We start from the raw sequence: 21,630 nt of genomic DNA on the forward strand, positions 1-21,630 counted from the left end.
CTTCGTAACCCTGGTTGAGGGTAATATTGAAGAAGATCCTTCCTGACTGGAAGACTCCAGGGCTCCCTGATCAGCCTTAGAAGGTCCTGGAACCATGACCGCCTCAGCCAAAGTGGAGCCGCTAGTACTACTACTGCCTTTAGAGCTATGATTCTCTGAATCACCCTTTGATTTGGGTGAAAGGCATACAATAGCACATCTGGCTATTCGCAGCTTAGAGTAGCTATCCCTATGGCCTGTGCAAACTTTGTTCTTTAAAAAAAAATAGAACCAAGGGTTCTAGGCGCTGAAATGTTTATTTATTTAGTAGACCAATTTCACCAAAATCATATCTAGATATGCAGATTTAGAAGCACTTAATAAGTATCTTCATTCAAATTTGACAGTATGGGGCTAGTTACAGGAAGAATTTTTTGCTTTCGATCCGAGTTGGCATATATTCCACTCTCATCTTGCCATGTGTCAATTCCTTGTTTTCTGTAGTGTGCTGTATCAGTAAACTGAGAATGACGTGTTCAGTCATATGGTGGGACAGAGTCTCTCCAGTAAACTGTGTCCAGACTGACTGGTTTGTTCGCCTTGCAGTCCAAGGGGCTCGCAAGAGTCTTCTCCAGCACCAGAGTTCAAAAGCCTCAATTCTTTGATGCTCGGCCTTCCTTATGGTCCAACTTTCACAGCCATACATTGCAACTGGGAAGACCATAGCCTTGACTAAATGCAGTTTTGTTGGCAGGGTGATGTCTCTGCTTTTTAGAATGCTGTCTAGATTTGCCATAGCTTTCCTCCCCAGGAGAAGTGTCTTTTAATTTCTTTGCTGCAGTCCCCATCTGCAGTGATCTTGGAGCCCAGGAAAATAAAATCTGTCACTATCTCCATTTCTTCCCCATCTATTTTCCAGGAATTCAGAGGGCCGGATGCCATGATCTGCTTGATATAGAGATCTCCAACTGAGCCAGACTACTAAAACATTGTTCTCAACCATTACATGCACCACCTTGATAGATTTCAGATGGGTCTCCATCCACTGTCACCGAAGCTTTGCTTCCGAGTGAAGCGATTTGGATTTGTGCCCACCTGACAACTGACATAAGATTTGGCTGTCATATTATCCTGTCAGAAGATCTTGGAAGGACATCAGCCCAAGCCTTAAAGCCCTTCGCTCCAGAAAACTGATGTTTCTTGGTGACTCTTCTGGAGTCCAAGTGTCCTGAACCATCCTTCCCTGGGAGGCTTGCATCAAAAGTCATCCTTTGGTTCTTGAAGCAGAATTCCATCAAAGAACCAGGATTGCCTTGGAGCTACTGCATCAAGGGTCAATGAATCCAGACTACCTTGGACCTTCTATGGGCTATAACGTCCTGAAAGGACAGGAGAAATCTCAACAGGAACACCACCTCTATCTGAGATCAAGTCATAAGCTCCTGTGTTGAGAATAAGATCCGTCTCTGTGATAGGAAAATTTTATCTATAATAGTATCTATGATGATACCCAAATGTATGACCTTTTGGGCAGGTGATAGACTGCTTTTCTCCCAGTTGATAAACCCATGATACTGGAGGCATGAGACAGTCTGATGTACATCTTTCATCCCCCTTCGGAGAGATAGGGACCTGAGAAAAATGTCATCCAGTGCACAATCAGTAAGATGTTAGTACTCCTGGTGCCGACTTGAGGCCAAATGGAAGAGCATTGTACTGAAAGTGAAGACTGTTGTATGAAAAAAACAGTAATTTCTGTTGAGATTCCCAAGTCAGAATATGAAAATAAGCCTCTGAGAGTTCTATTGAAGCCAAGAAGTTTCCCTCCTGAGTGGGAACATTATGGACCTGAGGGTTTTCCATCCTAAGCAAATTCTTTTTTATTCTCCTGTTGAACCACTTGAGATCTAGGATGGCTTTCACATCCCTGTTTTTCTTGGGGACTATAAAGAAGACCGTACACTCCCAGCCCCCAATGATATTTGAGATTCTGGAACATGTCTACAAAATGTTGAATAGCTTTGAGAAGAAAGTGCTTTGGGGAACACTGATTTCTGGAAACTGAAGAAATCAGTAGGTTGGTAGGGAACAGAATTCTAGTGAGTAATCATTGGATACTGTATTTGGAACCCACTTGTCACCCACTGTGCCAGGAAAGAAGGCAAAGATGACTTCCGATCTTTGGTGAGGCTGAGTCTCTCATATAGTCATGCTAAAAAGTTCTCCTTTGACCCCTTTGCGCTCTGAGAGAGGAGGTACTGTTACCACTGGAGTATTTGGGTTGCCATATTCTGAGCCTTCGGGGAGGGCGGTATATAAATCTAAATAAATAAATAAAAAAATAAATAAAATATCCTTTTAAATGTTCTAGAGGAACAAAAATTGGAGGAATGTTTGGGCTCATAAAAGGAGGGAAAGCACTTCATGTTTATTGTCTTTCTTGTATGACAGCTGACTTCTTATCTTTATTCTACACAAGCTATCGATTTAGGCCTTCTCCAAAAAGCTGATCTCCCATGAATGGAACACTCACCACCCTGGCCTGTGATGATGGGCCCATCTTCCAGCTGTTATGTTTCATGCCATAGCTCTGGACAATAATTGGATGGTATCTAAAGAGGAATGAACCAAGAAAGCTGCAGCCAAAGCAATCTTTGGGGGTGACACTATCTGCTGCCTAAAGATCTGAGGCCCAGGGGTAAATTGCCCTGGCTTGCTGTAGATGCTCTAAGAGAGGTTGATTGGTGTGTTTTTTGTTAGGGTTTGTCCCTGAGTAGGCCATCTGCCTCTGCAGGAAATACTGAGTTAGAGTGGCTATGGATCATCAACCAAAGGCAGCTGGAATTTTTCCACCATTCCAGGCACCAAAGTTTAAAGCATGGAGATAATGGGGTGATTGGACTTGGGTCTAGCAGGGGAGTCCCATTCAAAATGGACCACTTTTTTGAAAACGGCTGGAAAAGGGGTCCCTAGAAGTAAAAAAATCCACATTAGGAAAAGCTCTGGCAGAGCATGCTTCAGTAGGATGCTTCTGTCTCGTTGGGATTCACTGCTATTTTCAGGATGTACAGCACCTTTGGAAGTCTTGTATAGAAAATGTCTTGTGGGAAGAGGCAAGTCTGCATGATGGTGACTACAGGCTCCTCTTCATTGGGTAACTTGCCTTCTCCTCTGGGTGATGAGGAATCAGAGCAATCAGATCCCTCTCCTTATATATCAATGAAGGACTAATCTCCCTACTCTACTTGGAATATCGATCCATTCTCCTTACTAGACATGCTGTTCGGTTTAAATGGCTAGTAACCTTTTTATCTTAATATTGGGGCAGGTGCAAGCCATTTTACTGGTCTGTTTTGCCTCCCCCAGCTTGAAAGCAGGGGGGGATCAAAACAAATGGGCTAAATAGCTCACAGCAACGATAGGTGGAACCAACGACGACACTGCTACGGGTGAAGCAAAACTGACTGTCTAACAGCAGGGCAGGTGTAATACAGGAGTTTAAGCCACTTATGCACTAAGGCAGAGGAGCAGGGAATGGAAGGAGACTTGAGAAATCTATACTTCTGGTCCCAGGATCCTATGGAGAGGCCACCACCAATGCAGGAGGTCCAAGCAGCAGGGCAGCAAGCAAACTCAGGACTGGAAAAAGCAGGACTGTGCACCAAATGAGGCCTCAAGACGCTTGAGACAGGTAAACTAGTTGGGGGGGAGGGATTATTTATGTGCAGCAAATAATTATTTCCATTCTGGGCCTGGAAGCTAAGGGAAAAGGAGCCAGGGCTAGGTACAGGCTCAGACTGAACCAATGGGATACATTTGGGCTAGGGAGGGGAAAGAGGCAAGTGCAAACCATAAAGAAAGCATGAAATGGGATGCAGAAAGGACTGGCCAAAATGCAGGCATGACGTCTGGATGAGGTAAGAGACATACTAATGGCACTTAGGCAAGTTCAGCCGAAATGCTAAATAAGTAGATACATTACTAACAGCAGGGAGTATCTTTTGTGGCAAAAAACCCATTGATGAGATTACCTGATGTTCCTAATTATGAACTGATCCCCTCTGAGTGCTGTTCTTTGTTTGAGGGTTTCATGCTCCTCCTGGAGCACTCCCCGCTACGACGAGATATATGGCAGTTCCTCTCTTCCCACACAAAGGATCTTTTGCATGACTTTTTGCAATTCTGTTCAGTATTTGTACTTCTTTATTTCATGAAATGTCTTACAAATGACTTGTAGCCCAAGCCAATAAACAACAAAACAGCAGAACAACAGCCAGCCCAGGTCAGCGACTTGACCCAGATCAATTTTTTATTTTTGATGTCAAGTCACAGCTGACATAACTCTATGGAGTTTGCAAGGTGACAGACATTCAGAGGTGGTTTGCTGTTGCCTGACTCTGCATCATGACCCTCGTATTCCTTGGAGGTCTCCCAGCTAAATACTGACCAGGCCAAACTTGCTTAGATTCCAAGTTCTGGCAAGACAAGGCTATCCAGGTTAGGGCACCTGGTCAATGGATGTGTAAATTTCTGTCACTTTGCAGCCGATTTATGGCAATCCCATAGAGCTTTCAAGGCAAGGGATTAAGTGGCTTGCAATTGCCTTCCTCCACTAAGCCTTAGTGATCTTCCACACAATTACTGACTCTGCCTAACTTCCGAAATCTGAAGGGAAGGGCTCTGGATTGAAAGTGTTGATGTTCCACAAGTAGCCATAGGCTGGATTTCCTGAATGGGAATGTGTAGACATTACGGCTAAAGCTCGCTTACTTTGGACACATCATGCGATCAAACTCGTTGGAGAAATCATTAATGCTCGGCATGGTCAGCAGCAAAAGGAAACGTGGTCGCCAAAGGATCCGCTGGCTCCACACGATCAAAGCCAACACAGGGATGACCATGGACCAACTGAAAGAGGCAGTCATTGACAGAGACATGTGGCGGAAACTTTCCTATAGAATTGCTAAGGGTTGGACACGACTGAACGGATAACATCATCATCAATGTGTAGACAGGCCTCCTGAAGAGTCAAGGAAGAGAGGAACTCTCCCTCCTGAATAGCCTCTCTAACTGACTTCAGCATTTCCATGCAGAACTTCTTTGGCTGGATTGATCAGTTGAGACCCTTGAGGACCAAGATAAAGCGCCATTCACCATTTCTTTGTGGCGTGGTGAAGAAGATAGAACAGAGGCCCTTTCCATGCTTGCTGTCTGGTCGCTTTTCTATCACTTGCATCTGCAGGAGGTAATCTATGGCTTGCATGGTTCTTTGCCTTTTGTCGGGTTGTTTGCTGAGAGGTGATCTTATGAATTTTTCTGGTGGGGGAAGTTTGAACTCTAGGGCGTAGCCTTTGGTGACTATTTCTAGTGCCCACTGGTCTGAGATGTTGTCTGTCCATGCCCGCTGAAAATTAAGCAGTCTGCCCCCACTGGCGGCCCATTGCAGTCCATCTTTAGATTGTTTGTTGTCTTCATCTTGTTTGTCTGAGCGATTTTGTCTGGTGAATTTTGAGAACCCTACCCTCCAGTAGGATTGCCTGGACTGGGACCAGTCCATCTGCTTAAAAGGAATAGTTCAAAAAGGGTCTCTTATCACCTTTCAGAACAAATTTTGACATGGATCTTTTCTTGTCTTTTGAGTCCGCATGGCGAAAGGGTTTCTCTACCTGAAACAGATAAGCTGTAACCAGCAACTTTTGAGTGGACATCTGCCTGCCATGCGCAGACCCACAGGACCTTGTTAGCTGCTGAAGCGGAGGCAATGTTGCGGGCATCAAAAATGGCTGCACCAAAGTGGCATCTGCCACAAAGGACACCACCTGTTTGCTTCTTCTGCCAATCTCTTATCCTTGACCCCCAACAATTGAACCATTTTTCTGGGCCACGCAGTGTTAGATATAGAAATGATAGATGATGCAAGTAGGGCCACAACTGCAACCTCATGGGGCTTATGTCAAGTGTAATCTGTCTTCTTGTCCAGAGCATCTTTTACCGAACTTTCACCATCTTCGGATAGAGTCCAGGAGCCTGAAGAGCCACCACAGCAGCCTCGACAATGGAAACCTGTAAAAACCTCTTGACATAGTCTGGTAAAGTGTAAGGTTTCTTGGCATAGGATGGGAACTATTTGTTTGCCATAGGTTTTGCCCACTCCTTCCTCAATTGATACCTGAAATAACCTGGTGGGGAAATATTCTTGAGGAGGATTTCTTAGAAGGAAAAAATTCTCTTCTGTGTTTTCTCCATTTCTGCAATATCCTTTATGAGGTATGTTGACCAGAACTTTTAGTTGTTAAAATAGCCCCCACTTCCAACAGGAAACCAAGGTAGCAAATATTTCACAACAGGAGGTACAGATGTGTTTCTATCTCATGACCGCAAGTTCTTCCCAGTACTCAATGAAATCAAAGGGACTGGGCTGGTCCATGGGAGTGCCCATCAGACAATAAAACCACTGCAACTTTACACAAGGAACAGCATTTGCATTACTTGTTAGCAACATCCACTTCTCAAATGTTGAATCGGCACAACTGACTTGATGTTAGCATTGTTGCTGTGTGTTGCTCCATAGATTGCAAAACAAGATCACCTGCTCGTACTTGCCATGTAGCTCACCGTACAAGCTGCATCAGCACATGCTGTGGTGCGCCTTATCTGATAATCAAGCCCTAACTATGCAAGTACAAACAAACTTGCACACAAACAAAACTACAGCATGGATGTCGCAAAAACAACACAAAAACCAAGGGCACTTTCATACACACTAAATTAATGCACGATCAGTCCACCTTCAATGTACTTTGCAACTGGATTTTAGTGTGTGAAATGGCAAAAGAGCCTTTCTTATATTCCATCAGGATCATGGGAGGGCCACTGCTCATTGCTAAAGCATTTGCTTGGCATATAAAAGGGCCGAGGTTCAACCAGTGGCATATCCAGTTTAAAGGATGAAATAGTTGGTGGTGTGATAGACCTCTACCGAAGACCGTGGAGAGCCATAACCAGTCTGAGCAGACAATACCAGCCTTGATGGACCAATGGTCTGATTCAGTCTATGGCAGTTCCATCTGTCCATGTGATCTTGGTGCAGCCTATTGGCATGTGCAATTTTAACACCTTGGAAGTGGGTGGGGGCATGGCATATAATAAGCCTTCCTTGGAAGCAATCCCCCTACCAGGGCTAATGCAAGTGGCTGCAGATAACACCGGGATAAGGGATGTTTTTTCCTGCAGGCAACTTCTCTGGTGACAATTCTAATCCTTCCAGGAGAGGGATCGTGGAATAACATTAGGAGTTCCACAAAAAACTCTAGCTATGCCCAGCTGAAGTTCAATATGGGAAAATTTTAGAGGAATGAACAAGCAAGCAAGCAAACAGGCAGGTGGCTCCTGGCTGGGTACTCCTGAAATTGCTCTGGGAGTAGCAGTGGCAGATGTTGCCCCGTTGCTGGACCACACAACTGGACATAGACTTTGCCTAGATTCAGCCACCTTGGTTGAGGGAAGGTGTTAGCAAAGGAAAGCTGCTTCCGAAAAGGCAACAGTTCTATCAAACGGCAGAAGAAAAAATGAAAAACAGGTGCAAGTATGTTACTTACAGACTATTGTGAATGTATGTGTGGCAATTCTAAGCATTTTTTAAAAATGTGAATGTCAGATGACAGTTGAGGAAAATTAAATAAAATGTGCTTTGTTTGACTAATTCTATGCTTTTATTATTTAAACAATCCTTGTTTAAATTTCAAAACATGACATTATTAAAATCTTGTGCATTACATTACATGGCTCCTAGAAGAAACAAACTCTCAACGGTTTATACTACTAATCTAGAAATCAAAATAACACTTGTCAAATGAACAGCAAGACTCTTGTCCAACAGCACCTTAGAGAGCAAGAAGGTTTTGTTGGATGTGTTTTCAAGAACCAAAGTTCCCTCCATCAGAGCTTTGACTCTTGAAAGCCCCTACTCCAAAACTCTTCCTGGGGCTTCTTGGCTTGAATCTGACTGTTCTGCTGCCGGCCTACACGCCTGCTCACTGAAACTTGTCAAATGACAAAGGGAAGTCTCTCTGGGAAAGTTCAGAAAATTGCTACACAGAACTCAGAACCCTTTATTGGCATAATTATTGCTACACGTATGTAGGAGGTCCTGCAATTATACGTGTTGCCTTTGAAAGAATAAATGGCAGCGTGGACTTCCAAAAGTCTGTACAGATTTCATTTCACAAGGCTATAGGTATGCTCCTGTCAGGAAGACAGACTCGAACCAAAACCCTTCGTTAAAATAAGAAAAAGTGTATTTCTTGCAGATCATTCCAAGACGATACAAAGCTCAGAACTGAGGGCAAATTCAAAGAGCAGTTCTATTACCCTCAGCATTTCCAGCCCAATTCTCTTCTCACAGTCTTTACCCAAAACAGAAAGTAATACCAGGTGCCCTCTGGGCCCACATCCAAGCATGATAACATGTTCAGCTCTGGCCTTGGAGAAGCCAGGGTACTTCTCCCAAGATAACACTAGTTACAAACTACTGCCTGGCAGACAGGTCACGGGTAAAATGCAGACAGGCAAAATGGCTACAGCCAGGCTAAGCAATAACTCAAGACAGAAAAAAGTATAGAATGATGACACAGATAGAATAAATCATGGCAGGAATCAACAGATTCTGGCAACTCACTGCAAATGCATATGCAACAGAAATGTACATGGAATGTTGCAGTGCTTCAAAAATTCCAAACTGGAACAAAATTCTACTTTCATGTCAGTTGCAGAGAGGGAAGATTGTATTTTGAATCTCTAGGCTAGACTGTCACATGCAAGTCATCATGTAGATAAAAATGATCAAAGACTTTTAAAGGAAGTACTCTCAAGAGGATCATTTATTTATTCATTGGCACTCAGCACTCATCTATGTTCTTAGGCTTCAATGGGTCTGGGACACACCTGAATCTGAGTGATATGTTGGATGATTTGCAATGAATATGTATAATGCCACCAACTCTCCAGCCAACTCTCCAGCCTCTGATAAAAAGTCTGCTATACAATAAAAGTTTACGTGGCAATTTATCCATGAATTACTATTGTTAGTATGCAACGTGCCTGTCAGAACAGGTTGGTTCAGTCAAGTGGCTGTGGTCTTAATGTATATCAGTGGTTCTCCACCTTCCTAATGCTGCAACCCTTTAATACAGTTCCTCATGTTGTGGTGACCCCCAACCATCAAATTAGGCAAGGGTTCTTTCACAGAAATTAATCCGAAACTGACCCATGACGTGAAGAACCATTGTTCATGATTGGATATAAATTGTTTTTTTTCCGGGGTTTCTCAGTTCAGTTCTGCCTCTTGTCCCACCGTGCTGATCTCGCTCTTTTCCGCTGCTCCAGACAGATGAACACTCTCTTGATCTACCTCGGAAGGCTGTTGTGTGGATGCTGCCCCCCCGGCCAAGATACTTGCCCTGCTATGACCCCTATGAAAGGGTTGTTTGACCCCCAAAGGGGTCCCGAGCCCCAGGTTGAGAACCACTGATGAATATGTTTCCATCATTTCCCTCCTCCCTCATCCTCTATGGGGCTCCCCACACATTCCTTTACTACTACTACTACTACTACTACTACTACTACTACTACTAGAAGAAGAAGAAGAGTTGGTTCTTATATGCCGCTTTTCCCTACTCGAAGGAGGCTCAAAGCGGCTTACAGTCGCCTTCCCATTCCTCTCCCCACAACAGACACCCTGTGGGGTGGGTGAGGCTGAGAGAGCGCTGATATCACTGCCCAGTCAGAACAGCTTTATCAGTGCCGTGGCGAGCCCAAGGTCACCCAGCTGATTGTATGTGGGGGAGCGCAGAATCGAACCCGGCATGCCAGATTAGAAGTCCGCACTCCTAACCACTACACCAAACTGACTACTACTACTACTACTACTACTACTACTACTACTACTACTACCCTCCACCCTCCTGTGTCATCTCACCTATTTTGTTCCTTATTTCCCAGGATTGCCTGCTCTTTTGATGTCCAGCCTGTTATCTATATATATACATATTATGACTTCTTTTAAACTGTGCCTGGTTTGGTTTCCCAAGAGGGGGGAGCCCCTCGAAGCCTCTTATAACCCCATGCCTATTGAGTCAGTTCTGACTATGATTTCATGGAGTTACTTTCACTTCTGATAAAGAAACTTTGTTTCAAAAAAAGTTTGCTTATTCAGAGTCGAAGGACCTCACAGTGCCAAAGGACTCTTGTCTGGCTCTGTAATACCATTTTGACTGTGCAATAAGATGACTCAAGGGCTTCACATAGATTAGTAGTTGTTAAATAAGTTCTGCAAGATAGGTCGTATAAAAAGGCAACTTGTACCCCATATTATCCTTGTGCTTGTCATCTCTGCAGATTGTCCAGGGGTTCATAACAATTTACTAGGCTAGCCGTTTTGTTCTTATTGTTGCCATGTTTGCCCAGAAAAGGGCAAGACATCCTAGGAAAGTAATCTACTGCTCTTACTAAAGGCTGTAAGTCAACTAAATCTGTGACAGATATCTCAAAATTCAAGAAACGGGAGCTTGTCAGAGAATTCTGTTTGCCCGCACAAACACTGATGACGCTTTCCTTCTCCTACTGGGTGCAGCATGTCTTCTTCATTTGCTGAGGACGATTTTAGTCTTCATAATACGGCTCCAATGGGGAAGACATAATTCGCCAGTCATACTTTCCCAACATGTTCCCATCTCTCATTTTTCTCTACTTGATAAGTGCTGATTAGGCAAATGCGATTCCATTTGGATTAGCCAAAAAGCACCCTAATCAATACTGACTTGAGTACTTTTCGACATATACAAACCAAACCGCCCAGCTGGATAGGGACGGGTTGGCCGCGCTGGTCCTTTTGGATCTGTCGGCTGCCTTTGACATCGTAGACCATGAGCTATTGGTCCACCGCCTCGCCGGCATGGGGATACGAATCATAGCCCTGCGCTGGATACGCTCCTTCCTCCAGAACCGGACCCAGAGGGTTGCGGTGGGGGATGAATTCTCACACCCCTATGGACTCCCTTGTGGGGTCCCACAGGGCGTAGTTCTCTCCCCCACATTATTCAACATCTTCGTGAGCCCTCTGGCCCAGCTTGTGCGGAGTTGCGGGCTGGGTTGCCATCAGTACGCTGATGACACCCAGCTCTATCTCATGGACGGCCGCCCAGACTCTCCCCCAGAATGATTTTCCAGATGTTTGGAAGCGGTGAAAGAATGGTTCGAGCAGAGTCGCCTGAAATTCAACCCCTCCAAGACGGAGGTCCTGTGGCTGGGACGTAGGGGGAGGGACCAGGAAGCACGCTTACCCACCCTGGCAGGGGCACAACTCACCATCGCATCCCAGGCCAGGAATTTGGGTGTAACCCTCAATGCCTCCCTGACTAAGGAGGCACAGCTCAAGAAAGTAGCCGGCCAGGCATTTTTCCATCTCTGCCAAGCCCGACTACTAGTGTCCTACCTGTCCCCCGAACACTTGGCCACTGTGATCCATGCAATGGTCACCTCCATAATAGATTTTTGTAACTCGCTCTACGCGGGCCTTCCCTTGTCCTTGATCCGGAAACTTCAGCTAGTGCAAAATGCAGCTGCTGAGGTCCTCACTGGCACACCTTGGAGGGCCCATATCCAGCCTGCACTGAGGCAGCTGTATTGGCTGCCAATTGCTGCCTGGATCCGGTTCAAGGTTTTGGTTTTAACCTTCAAGGCTTTACACGGGCTGGGACCCATATACCTGAGGGACTGCCTATCGCCCTATGCCCCCCGCAGAGCCTTGCACTCTGCGGGTGAGAATTTACTGGTCGCTCCTGGCCCTAGGAAAGCGCACCTAGCTTCAACCAGGGCCAGGGTCTTTTCAGTCCTGGCCCGCCTGGTGGAAAAAGCTCCCGGGAGAGCTGCGATATCTTTCAGCGTTCCGCAGAGCCTGCAAAACGGAGCTCTTCCGCCAGGTCTATGGTTGAGGCTGGGGTTGGCAAGTGACATCAACTGCTTCCCCCCGGGCCCCTTGAACATCATTGACCTCCTTCTTCTTCGCCCCCCCCTTAGCAAAGGGGGTAAGGTAAAGGTAAAGGTAAAGGTATCCCCTGTGCAAGCACCGAGTCATGTCTGACCCTTGGGGTGACGCCCTCCAGCATTTTCATGGCAGACTCAATACGGGGTGGTTTGCCAGCGCCTTCCCCAGTCATGACCGTTTACCCCCCAGCAAGCTGGGTACTCATTTTACCAACCTCGGAAGGATGGAAGGCTGAGTCAACCTTGAGCCGGCTGCTGGGATCGAACTCCCAACCTCATGAGCAAAGCTTTCAGGCGGCTGCCTTACCACTCTGCGCCACAAGAGGCTCTTAGCAAAGGGGGTAGGAAGGGGATTTTTGCTTCCGCCATGTTATGATGGTTTAAAGTCTTTTAATTGGAGTTTTAATGGGATTTAAAGACGTGACCTGCCACGAGCCTCTTAGGGAGTGGTGGGAAATAAATTGGAAAACATAAATAAATAAATAAATAAATAAATAAATAAATAAATAAATAAATAAATAAATAAATAAATAAATAAAATAAATGGTCTGAATTAGAGGTGGCTGAATGACAGGCATGCTGCTCTCACTTTAAATGCTCCCCCCACCTTACCTGCAAAGGTGGGGGGAGCATTTCAGGTAAGAGTGGCATGTCGAACAGCTGACAGTGACAGGCATGCTACCTGTTCCCTTTAAATCCAAGGAGGGATTCATTATCAGCTATTTGGCATGCTGCTCTCACTTTAAATGACCTCCAACCTTTGCAGGCAAAGCAGCCTGTAAATGTTTTAGGGGGGGGGCGCATTTAAAAAAGGTTGGGGAAGCATTTATAGTGAGAGTGGTGCACCAATCAGCTGATAATGACAGATCCATTGCACACTCCCCTTTAAATCCCTCTCCAAACTTGGTGTAGTGGAGAGCCAGCATGCTGTAGTTAGGAGTGCCGACTTCTAATCCGGCGAGCTGGTTTGATTCCCTGCTCCTCCTCCACATGCAGCCAGCTGGGTGACTACAGCACTGATAAAGCTGTTTTAACAAAGTGATAATCTCAGGGCTCTCCGCCTCACCTCCCTCACCGGGTGTCTGATGTGGAAAGGGAAGGCGACTTTAAGAACCAACTTTTCTTCAATGGGAAAGGGGCACCTGTCATTATCAGCTGTTTGACGGGCATTCTCTCTTCCCCCCTTTCTCAGGCAGCAGAGACTCTTTCTGCTGCCAGGGAAGGGGGAGGGGAAGCATGTGCACAAAAAATGTTGAAATCTTATCAGATTTTGCTTCACTTTTAAGGGAGATTCAGGCAATACAGATTCAGCCCAAATAGTTTTGAGCCAAATCCTAAATGGTACAACCATAAAAGTACTATTTACCATGTGTACATGCTTAATGCTTATTTTATTTGGATTTCTGAGCTAATGGGGGGGGGGGGTTGACTCAGGTCTTTGCAAATATTACCCTAGATTGTACCTGGCCCTAGTATGTGGGTTTTCCAAACTGCACCTGAAGGCCAAGTTCAGAACAGGATATAAAGTTGAACACTAAATAAGCAGGTTCTGTAGTCATCAACCACCCAGCAGGCCAACCATACCCTTGACTTGATTTTTGGGGTAGAGGTGTTTCTGGAAATGGCTTTGGCGTACCATGGTCAGACCACTACGGCCTGCAAGCTCGGCTCAGGATGCCACCTCTTCCCAATTTGGGCGATGGGCGTATTTTAGCCCACCCACAGAGACTCGTTTATTTATTTTATTTATTTAGATTTTGATATCACCCTTCTATACGGCTCTGGGTGGTTTACACATAACATCATGGGGTAACTACATAGAGCATTGCAACAAATAGATCCAACTGGTTTCTGGAATGCTCTGCGGGACCCAGTGCCTCCTGGTGACTTGTTGACGGCACTGGTGGAAGACTAGGAGTCCTATCTGATGGCAGCCGTAGACACAATTGCCCCTAGACATCCTCTCCGCCCTCGCCTCAAGCGGGCACCCTGGTATTCCGGGGAGCTCCAGGAAAGTGAGATGACTAGAGCGAGTGTGGCAGACAGCAGGGTCCACGGACACCACCACATTTTTATCACACCCTTCCTCCAAGGAGCTTAGGGTATGGTTCTCCTGTTCTCCAATTTTGAGGCCAGTTGCACTTCTGGAAGGTTCCTGGCACTGAAGAAGTGTGCGTGGCCTCAACTAGGGCGGGGCTTTTGGCCCTGGCCCTAGACTGGTGGAATAGTGGAGCACAGCTCTATCTGGGACAGTAGGTTTTGCGTAGGGCACACATTTCCCACTGTGTAATCACTCTATGCCAGTATGCAATGGATTGCACTAGAAAGGGTTTGTTGAAATTCAGGCTGCTCATATAATGACCTGGCACAAGATTCATTTGTTCACTAGAAGTTTACTTCACAAGTGCATATTATATTCACTTGTGTTAACGTCACTGCAATAGCCCATCAAACTTATAAGCCAGAGGGTACATTGAATGTATCATGTGGCCAGGCCAAGAAATTGCTGCATCTTTTTCACATCCTGCAATCTTGTCTACTATGCAGATTTCACAACGTGTAGCAGGGATCAAATATTTTGCAGTAGTCATCTTCAGATTTCCTAATGAAGCTCCGAATACCTTCTACCTACTAAAAATGTCTTCTGTTGTCAGTAAGAATCCTTAAGATGACAACATGATCCCCTCTTGTGATAAAGAACACTAATGCAGAGAGTCATTCTGATGGCCTGGCAATAAAGGAAATATCTGCACTGCCCATAAAAGACTAACTTTTCCTCTACCCCGAAGCAAGCAGGAATGGGCAAGTTTCAGCTCTGATGCTGATCATACAGTTATTAAAGATTGGCTATAGTTCTGCATACTGGTTTGTCTTGTTCCTGACCTTTGTTTCCTATCAGGCAGAGAAGGAAGCAGCATGCTCCATTTTGGAATGCAGTTTCTGATAATGGCTGAAGAAACATTTAGAATAAGGTGAAGCTGACCCTATAACTGGGCTTCAAGGTCATCAGGACGAACGGGAGACTGTGCGACCTCTAATGTAAATTTGAAGTTGAGGGGGGGAGGGATGTAGTGAGAAGATTTGAAACTCTGTAAGCGACCTTTGGTTGGGACTAGTCCTGACGAGCCTTTAGTTTCCAAGTTAAACCACTTTTCCCCAGGCATTCCACTGGTTTTATCGAATAGTTTAGAAGATTGCCGCTTTGTACTTAATGCTGATTTTACTATTACTTTTATTGCCTGTTGCTGCTGGATTTACTGATTATCTGATTCGTGATTATCTGATTCTGTGTCTACAAATGAAGTAAATAAATTTTAAACATTGCTTTTAATCCTTTATGATGATTGTATGATATTTTGATCTTTCAAATTTTGCTTTTTGTTTTGTGGTTATTTTAACTGATTCTGTTTTAAATGGCGGTGAATAAGAAGCTGCCTCAGGAGCCAATGTGTCTAAATATTTCAGATATACTGAACAGAGTTTTACTGTTACCCTGTACTATTATCAGAAAAGAAAGGAAAGCGTTGAGCAGGGGGTTGGACTAAATGGTCTGTATGGCCCCTTCCAACTCTGTGATTCTATGAAATTTCAGTTTTGCAAATTACAGCTACAGTTTCAAAAGGATTCAGCCAGTTTTTAAATGGGCTGTGCACCAATGCCATCGGTTGAGGGCCGAGGGTCAGGTTGTACATTAGTCATCTTCTTCAGCATTCAACACTCTTGGCTAAGCTGCAGTAAGCTCAAGGCCATGTTTGTTCAACATCAAATATAAAGGGCTAGAAATAGGCTTTAATGAGTTAAATACATTAAACATATTTCAAGAAGAAGCTGTTGATTAGAATGCTGGATCACACACTCGAAGATGCCAACCTGTTCCCACTTCTCATGCTGCTAACAAGGATGTGAGCAGATGTTTTCTTTATACATTATATGTATATTTATGTAGATACACACCACAATGGCCTCTGAGTGATTCATTTGGCAGCTCAGCTAGCTAGAAGATTCTTTTACAATTCCTGTCTCTAACCAGGGGTAGTTAAACTGCGGCCCTCCAGATGAGGCTGGCATCGGCTCATGGGAATTGTAGTCCATGGACATCTGGAAGGCCGCAGTTTGACTACCCCTGACCTAAGCTCTACAGATTCACTCGCTCACTACTGATACCTTCACTGACCAGTAAGCTCCACAGAAAGTATAAAATAAAATAAAATAAAATAAAATAAAATAAAATAAAATAAAATAAAATAAAATAAAATAAAATAAAATAAAATAAAATAAAATAAAATAAAATAAAATAAAATAAAATAAAATAAAATAAAATAAAATAAAATAAAATAAAATAAAATAAAATAAAATAAAAGCTAGCAAATGTCTTGTGTGATTCCCTGAAATTTTTGAGAGCATATTCTTACCACGTCAGTTTAGATGCGAGCACAAGTTTCTGTGTGCTATTGCTTCCTCATTGAGTACACTGAATGCAGCCATTTTCAACATTTAGTTAAATTATTTACAGTTTTTATTTGAAACAAACACACACATTAAAATTTCAGTTGCAGGATTTTTTTTTTTTTGCATTGCTCTACTAGCTAACTTTGACCCATTCTGTCAACTGCTTAATACTTCAACTCTGTTGCGTGAACTTCACAAGAGCATGGCAAAACATTTTACCTGACAGACGTATTTATTCTTCCATTGGCTTTTCACACACTGCTTGCTTTGCAACAGTTCCTGGAAGACAACAGAAAACAGCGATATCTTGTTGGTGGGTACACTTCGCTTGCCGTTAAAAATGCTTCTAATTTTCAAGGAGGAGAGACTGCCCTGCCAATCTTAACAAAGATTGAATTGTTTTGGACAGCCTCATCAGACAAAAGCACGTTTTATCTCAAGGAGGAACAATCTTTTATGAAAATTAAAGTTGCTGAAAGAGGTTTGAAAACTTGGATTAATTGTTACGATCTTTGAAACTTTCTGAAAAAGTACCTCTAGTTCCTTCAGCACATTATACAGCTTTTCCGGACGTTTATTCTTAAGCACCCACGGATAATCTCGAGCTGGCAATTGAAAAATAAGATATAACAGACAGTTACTTAATAGCCAACACCAGATTTCACTATGTTTTATTAGTAAATTTTAATATAAAAAGAAATTTGTAGCATTGAAAAAAAGTGTATAAAGAGATACACTGCCCTTAAATTTCTGTTTTTGGACATTAGAAACCTTATCCCCCTCTGAATAAATTTGTCCTTATTGTGCAGAATTATTTGACAACTGCTGTAGACCAAACTATCTTAAACAATATTATTCCTGGTGGAACTGGTACCTTTTAATCAGAAGGTATATGCATTTTAACAGTTCCCAGCAGACGTTCTATCAACCATAATTCAGTAGGACCTACTCCTTTAAAACAATCGAACTAAACTATTTTTAGGATCACATGATCAACAAGTTTATCCCAAATGGCGATTTGTTGTGACATCTGAATTCCAAGTGTGATTCTTGCTTTCATTTTTTATATTTGTTTTTAAATAATGGAGTAAAATGATATGGAAACTTCCCATTGATGAGTTTGGTGAAAACCAAAACCTAAATAGAAGTTTAGATTTATTTAACAATTGACGGATTCACCACAATTATATGCAGGATGAGAACACGAGATTCTGTGTGCATAATATACGGCAATTTTTTGCATCTAAATAAAATCAAAGCATTTCAGTCACCCTCAATAAATGCAAGTGTCCTGTCCACAAATTTAATTAGAACTCAAAAGTGCTTAACTTTACTTGTCTCTGCCCACACTACAAGCAAATCAAAATTGTACATGTTAAATGTTGGTTTATGACAAACCCACATATTCTGGTTATAGGTCACATTTACCCCTCAAGTATATACATTCCCATGAAATTAAGCATCTTACAGATATCTTTAAAGGACACAATTGATCTTAATGGCATTAGGGGATGAAAATCATAATTGGTTCCTATTCCTTTTTTATAGTCACAGAAAATAAAAAATGTCTAGATAGACAGCATAAAAAGTACCATGATGTTGTTATTCAGAACCACTGTTATAATGAATGCCTGACAATGTATTATGACTGTGTTAGTCCCAGCTTAGGGGACATGTAGACTTGGTCATTTCAATAATGCTCTGATGTTAGAGGATAATACAAGCAATTCAGGATTTAAGAGTAACATCGAAGCAGGAAAGACAAAAGCAAGTTATACTTTTTATCTTCAAACAGAGAAAACAAATAGGCATCCTATGGATTTAAGTTAACATAAAAAGACAAAGGGCTCACTTTTTAAATAACTTTTAAAAGAATGGGCATGCTACTTTTGAACTAAATGCTGTCTCTGCAGCAATGACATAGTGCAGAGAGATAAATTATAACCCTTTTCAGTATTAAAAGCCCAAACTAGGTTCCATCCATCCTTCCACAGCAGTTAATTCCTTAAAGCCAAGAGCAGGGACAAAAGCTACCTACAGTCTCGAACTGAGGATGGCCAGCAAGGAATAGGGATAGTTAACTGGGAGGTTCCACTTCTGTCCGTTTCTCCACTCAAACACCACCTGTACTCAAGATGCTGTACAGTGCCATCTGAAGCTGATGTACACCCTTCTTATTCCACAGAAACCAATGGGTTTATTTTTACTATTATAATTTAGTCCTCAAGTTGCAATCAGTTTATAGCAATCCCATATGATTTTGAAAGTGAGAGATGTTCAGAGTCACCTGAAACTCAACCCCTCAAGATGGAGGTCCTCTGGCTGGGTGGTAGGGAGGCAGCTCAGGAAGCGTGCCTTCCCACCCTGGCAGGGACACAACTGGCCATCGCGTCCCAGGCCAGGAATTTGGGTGTGACCTTTGATGCCTCATTAACACTGGAGGCTCAGGTCAAAAAAGTAGCGGGCCGGACTTTTTTCCATCTTCGCCAGGCCCAGCTACTAGCGCCCTACCTGTCCCCTGAACACTTGGCCACAGTGATCCATGCAACAGTCATTTCCAGAATAGACTTCTGTAACTCTCTCTATGCCGGTCTGCCCTTAGGCTTAATCCGGAAGTTGCAGCTGGTGCATAATGCGGCTGCTAGGATCCTCACTGGAACACCTTGGAGGGCCCACATCCAGCCGGTGCTGAGACAGCTGCATTGGCTTCTAGTTGCTTCCCGGATCCAATTCAAGGTTTGCAGTCTGGGTCCCACATACCTTAAGAATTGCCTTTCACCTTATGCCCCCCCCCCCCCCCCCGCAGAGCTCTATGCTCTGCGGGAGCAAATGTATTCGTCATATCCGGCCCCAAGGAAGTGCGCTTGGCCTTGACCAGGGCCAGGGCCTTTTCGGTCCTGGCCTCTACCTGGTGGAACAAGCTCTCGGGCTTCAGCAGGGCCTGCAAGACGGAGATCTTCCACCAGGTCTATGGTTGAGGCCAATGCGCTAAGGGAGATCTGGACCTCCCTCCTGGACCATTCTACTGGCGACTGGAGTTCTTTCTCCCATGTTCACCCCCCAGAGGTGCTATTTTAAGGGGGGGGGGGTTGCTTGTTTTTAAGCCGCCGTATTACATTATATATTATATATATTATATCTTGGATTGTATAGGAGATTTTGATTGTATATTTTAGGGCAGTGGTCCCCAACCTTTTTATCACCGGGGACCACTCAACGCCGGGAACCACTCAACGGGGACCACTCAACGCCTTTTACTGAGGCCCGGTGAGGGGGGGTAGTGTACTCCTCTACTCTCAACCACTGCCCTAACGCTCTCTGATCGCTATGGTAATGTTTAAACATCCCTTCAAAATAAGATACAGACACGGCACAACAATGAACATAAGGAACATTTTATTTTCATGGAAATTTTAAAACATGGCATCCTTCGGGGCCCACCTCCAATTAGTCGAAGGGCCACATGTGGTCTGTGGCCCACAGGTTGGGGATCGCTATTTTAGGGGAATTTTTTCTGGAGGTTTTACTTGTAACATGCCATGAGCCTTGTGGGAGTGGCAGGCTAAAAATCAAATAAACTAAACTAAAATTAAACTAAGAGCTGGTCTGCCATTGCCTGCCTCTGTGTAGCAACCCTGGAATTCCTTGGTGGTCTCCCAACCAAGTACTAACCAGGCCCATCCATGGATAGTTTCCAAGATCTGATGACATCAGGCTAGCCAGGGCTACCCAAGTCAGAGTCAATGGGTTTAGAACAACGTAATTCTAGGTAGAATGGCATTCGTTGACTCCATGGGAGAAAAGTTTCATCATCATCATCATCAAAATGTATTTCCCTCCACTCCCGGGACCGGCTTGTGGTCGGGTACAATTTTTTAACAATAAAACCCCTCTAAAGTAACAGATACCAGTACATTTCCCCCTCCTTGGGCCAAAATTAGCTTGAGGGAAGAAATGCTGAGAACATGGCCACTTAAGCAGCCCTTCTCCTACCTTTGCCTCCATTCAAGACCAGAGCCCAAATACTTGTTTAGGGGTAAACAAAATGTTTAAAGTCAGGGATGGAAGGGGAGAAGAAACTAGAGAAACAGCTGTACATGACATGTATAGCCTATGTCTAAGATATGAAACTGAAAACAATCCTTACATAGTGCTAACTGTCGTTTCTCATGTAAGTAGCCCGGGTTTATCTGTGATTCTGAAAAGAAGAAGGGGGAAGTTAAGCAAGGGGTTAAACATCTCAAAAAAGCTCAGTAAATATAAAAGTATGGAAGGAAGAAGTTCTGAAGTCGTCCCTGCAGGGACAGATGCCTGAACTTTGCAGCAAAAAGAAAACCTTAAGCAGTCCAAACAGGTGGGCCAACTTTATAGAAGTCTGAGTCTAATCAGTCAGCAAAGTGAACTGCAACTAAATCTAGACCAGAAGCTGAGTCAGTCTGTCAACAGAATTGCAGAGGCAGCATATTAAATCCTCAAGGGAACAGCACAGGCTGCCCTCACAGGCCACCACTTTAACCCGGCCTAAAACAGGAAGTAATTCTAGATGAAAAGACCTTTTGGCCCATCCTGAATCTTCCAGGATTAAAAGGATTAATCAGATAATAGAAAATTGATCATTCACTCCAAAATGCCTATTTCAAATAGGTAAGGAGAATCCAGGAGAACGACACCTGTGCACTCCCATGAATTTACAATGCCCTCTGCTGGAACCACAATAAATGAAAAATCACTGGCATACACTATGTCAGCCTGAAATGTCACATTACATTTCAATCCTGCACTCTTATACGAGGAAGTTAAAACTCTGGAAGAAATGTTTGTTAGCCCAGTGCATAAAAATAATTTGAATTAATGATTTAACCATAGTTAAGTGCAGAGAAACTAAGGTCACTCAGCACAATACAATTAAGGCATTACTAAACTTTCTTCTTGGAAAAGTTCAGGAGTTGTTTTTAAACAGTTTTGGCATCTAAAAAAAGTTTCTGAAGGTGAACAATTCAACAGTATATATTCTCTGTTCTCATAAACATTTGTACTTACCAGGTTCCTTCGTGTCATAATAATGGTAGACCCCAATGTCTTGGTCTATATCATTTGGGAAACAAAATACTGCATTATGACTCTGACAATTGAAATCTAACACACTTTGCTAGGTGGTTG

General features: G+C 43.6%; 1 protein-coding gene across 7 annotated transcripts in view; it reads right to left on the reverse strand.

Moving 5' to 3' along the window:
* WDPCP (WD repeat containing planar cell polarity effector) overlaps positions 1–21,630 on the reverse strand; it is a 337,650-nt gene that overhangs the window by 243,044 nt on the left and 72,976 nt on the right. For all 7 annotated transcript variants that reach the window (XM_077315493.1, XM_077315511.1, XM_077315482.1 and 4 more), the window contains 4 exons: positions 21,511–21,555; positions 20,618–20,668; positions 17,005–17,075; positions 16,690–16,749 (listed from right to left, as the gene is read on the reverse strand). In XM_077315493.1, the coding sequence (XP_077171608.1) occupies positions 16,690–16,749; positions 17,005–17,075; positions 20,618–20,668; positions 21,511–21,555 (227 nt within the window). The remainder of the gene's footprint in view (positions 1–16,689; positions 16,750–17,004; positions 17,076–20,617; positions 20,669–21,510; positions 21,556–21,630) is intronic.

This window comes from Paroedura picta, chromosome 1 (genome assembly GCF_049243985.1).
Source record: "Paroedura picta isolate Pp20150507F chromosome 1, Ppicta_v3.0, whole genome shotgun sequence".
Lineage (NCBI taxonomy): Eukaryota > Metazoa > Chordata > Lepidosauria > Squamata > Gekkonidae > Paroedura > Paroedura picta.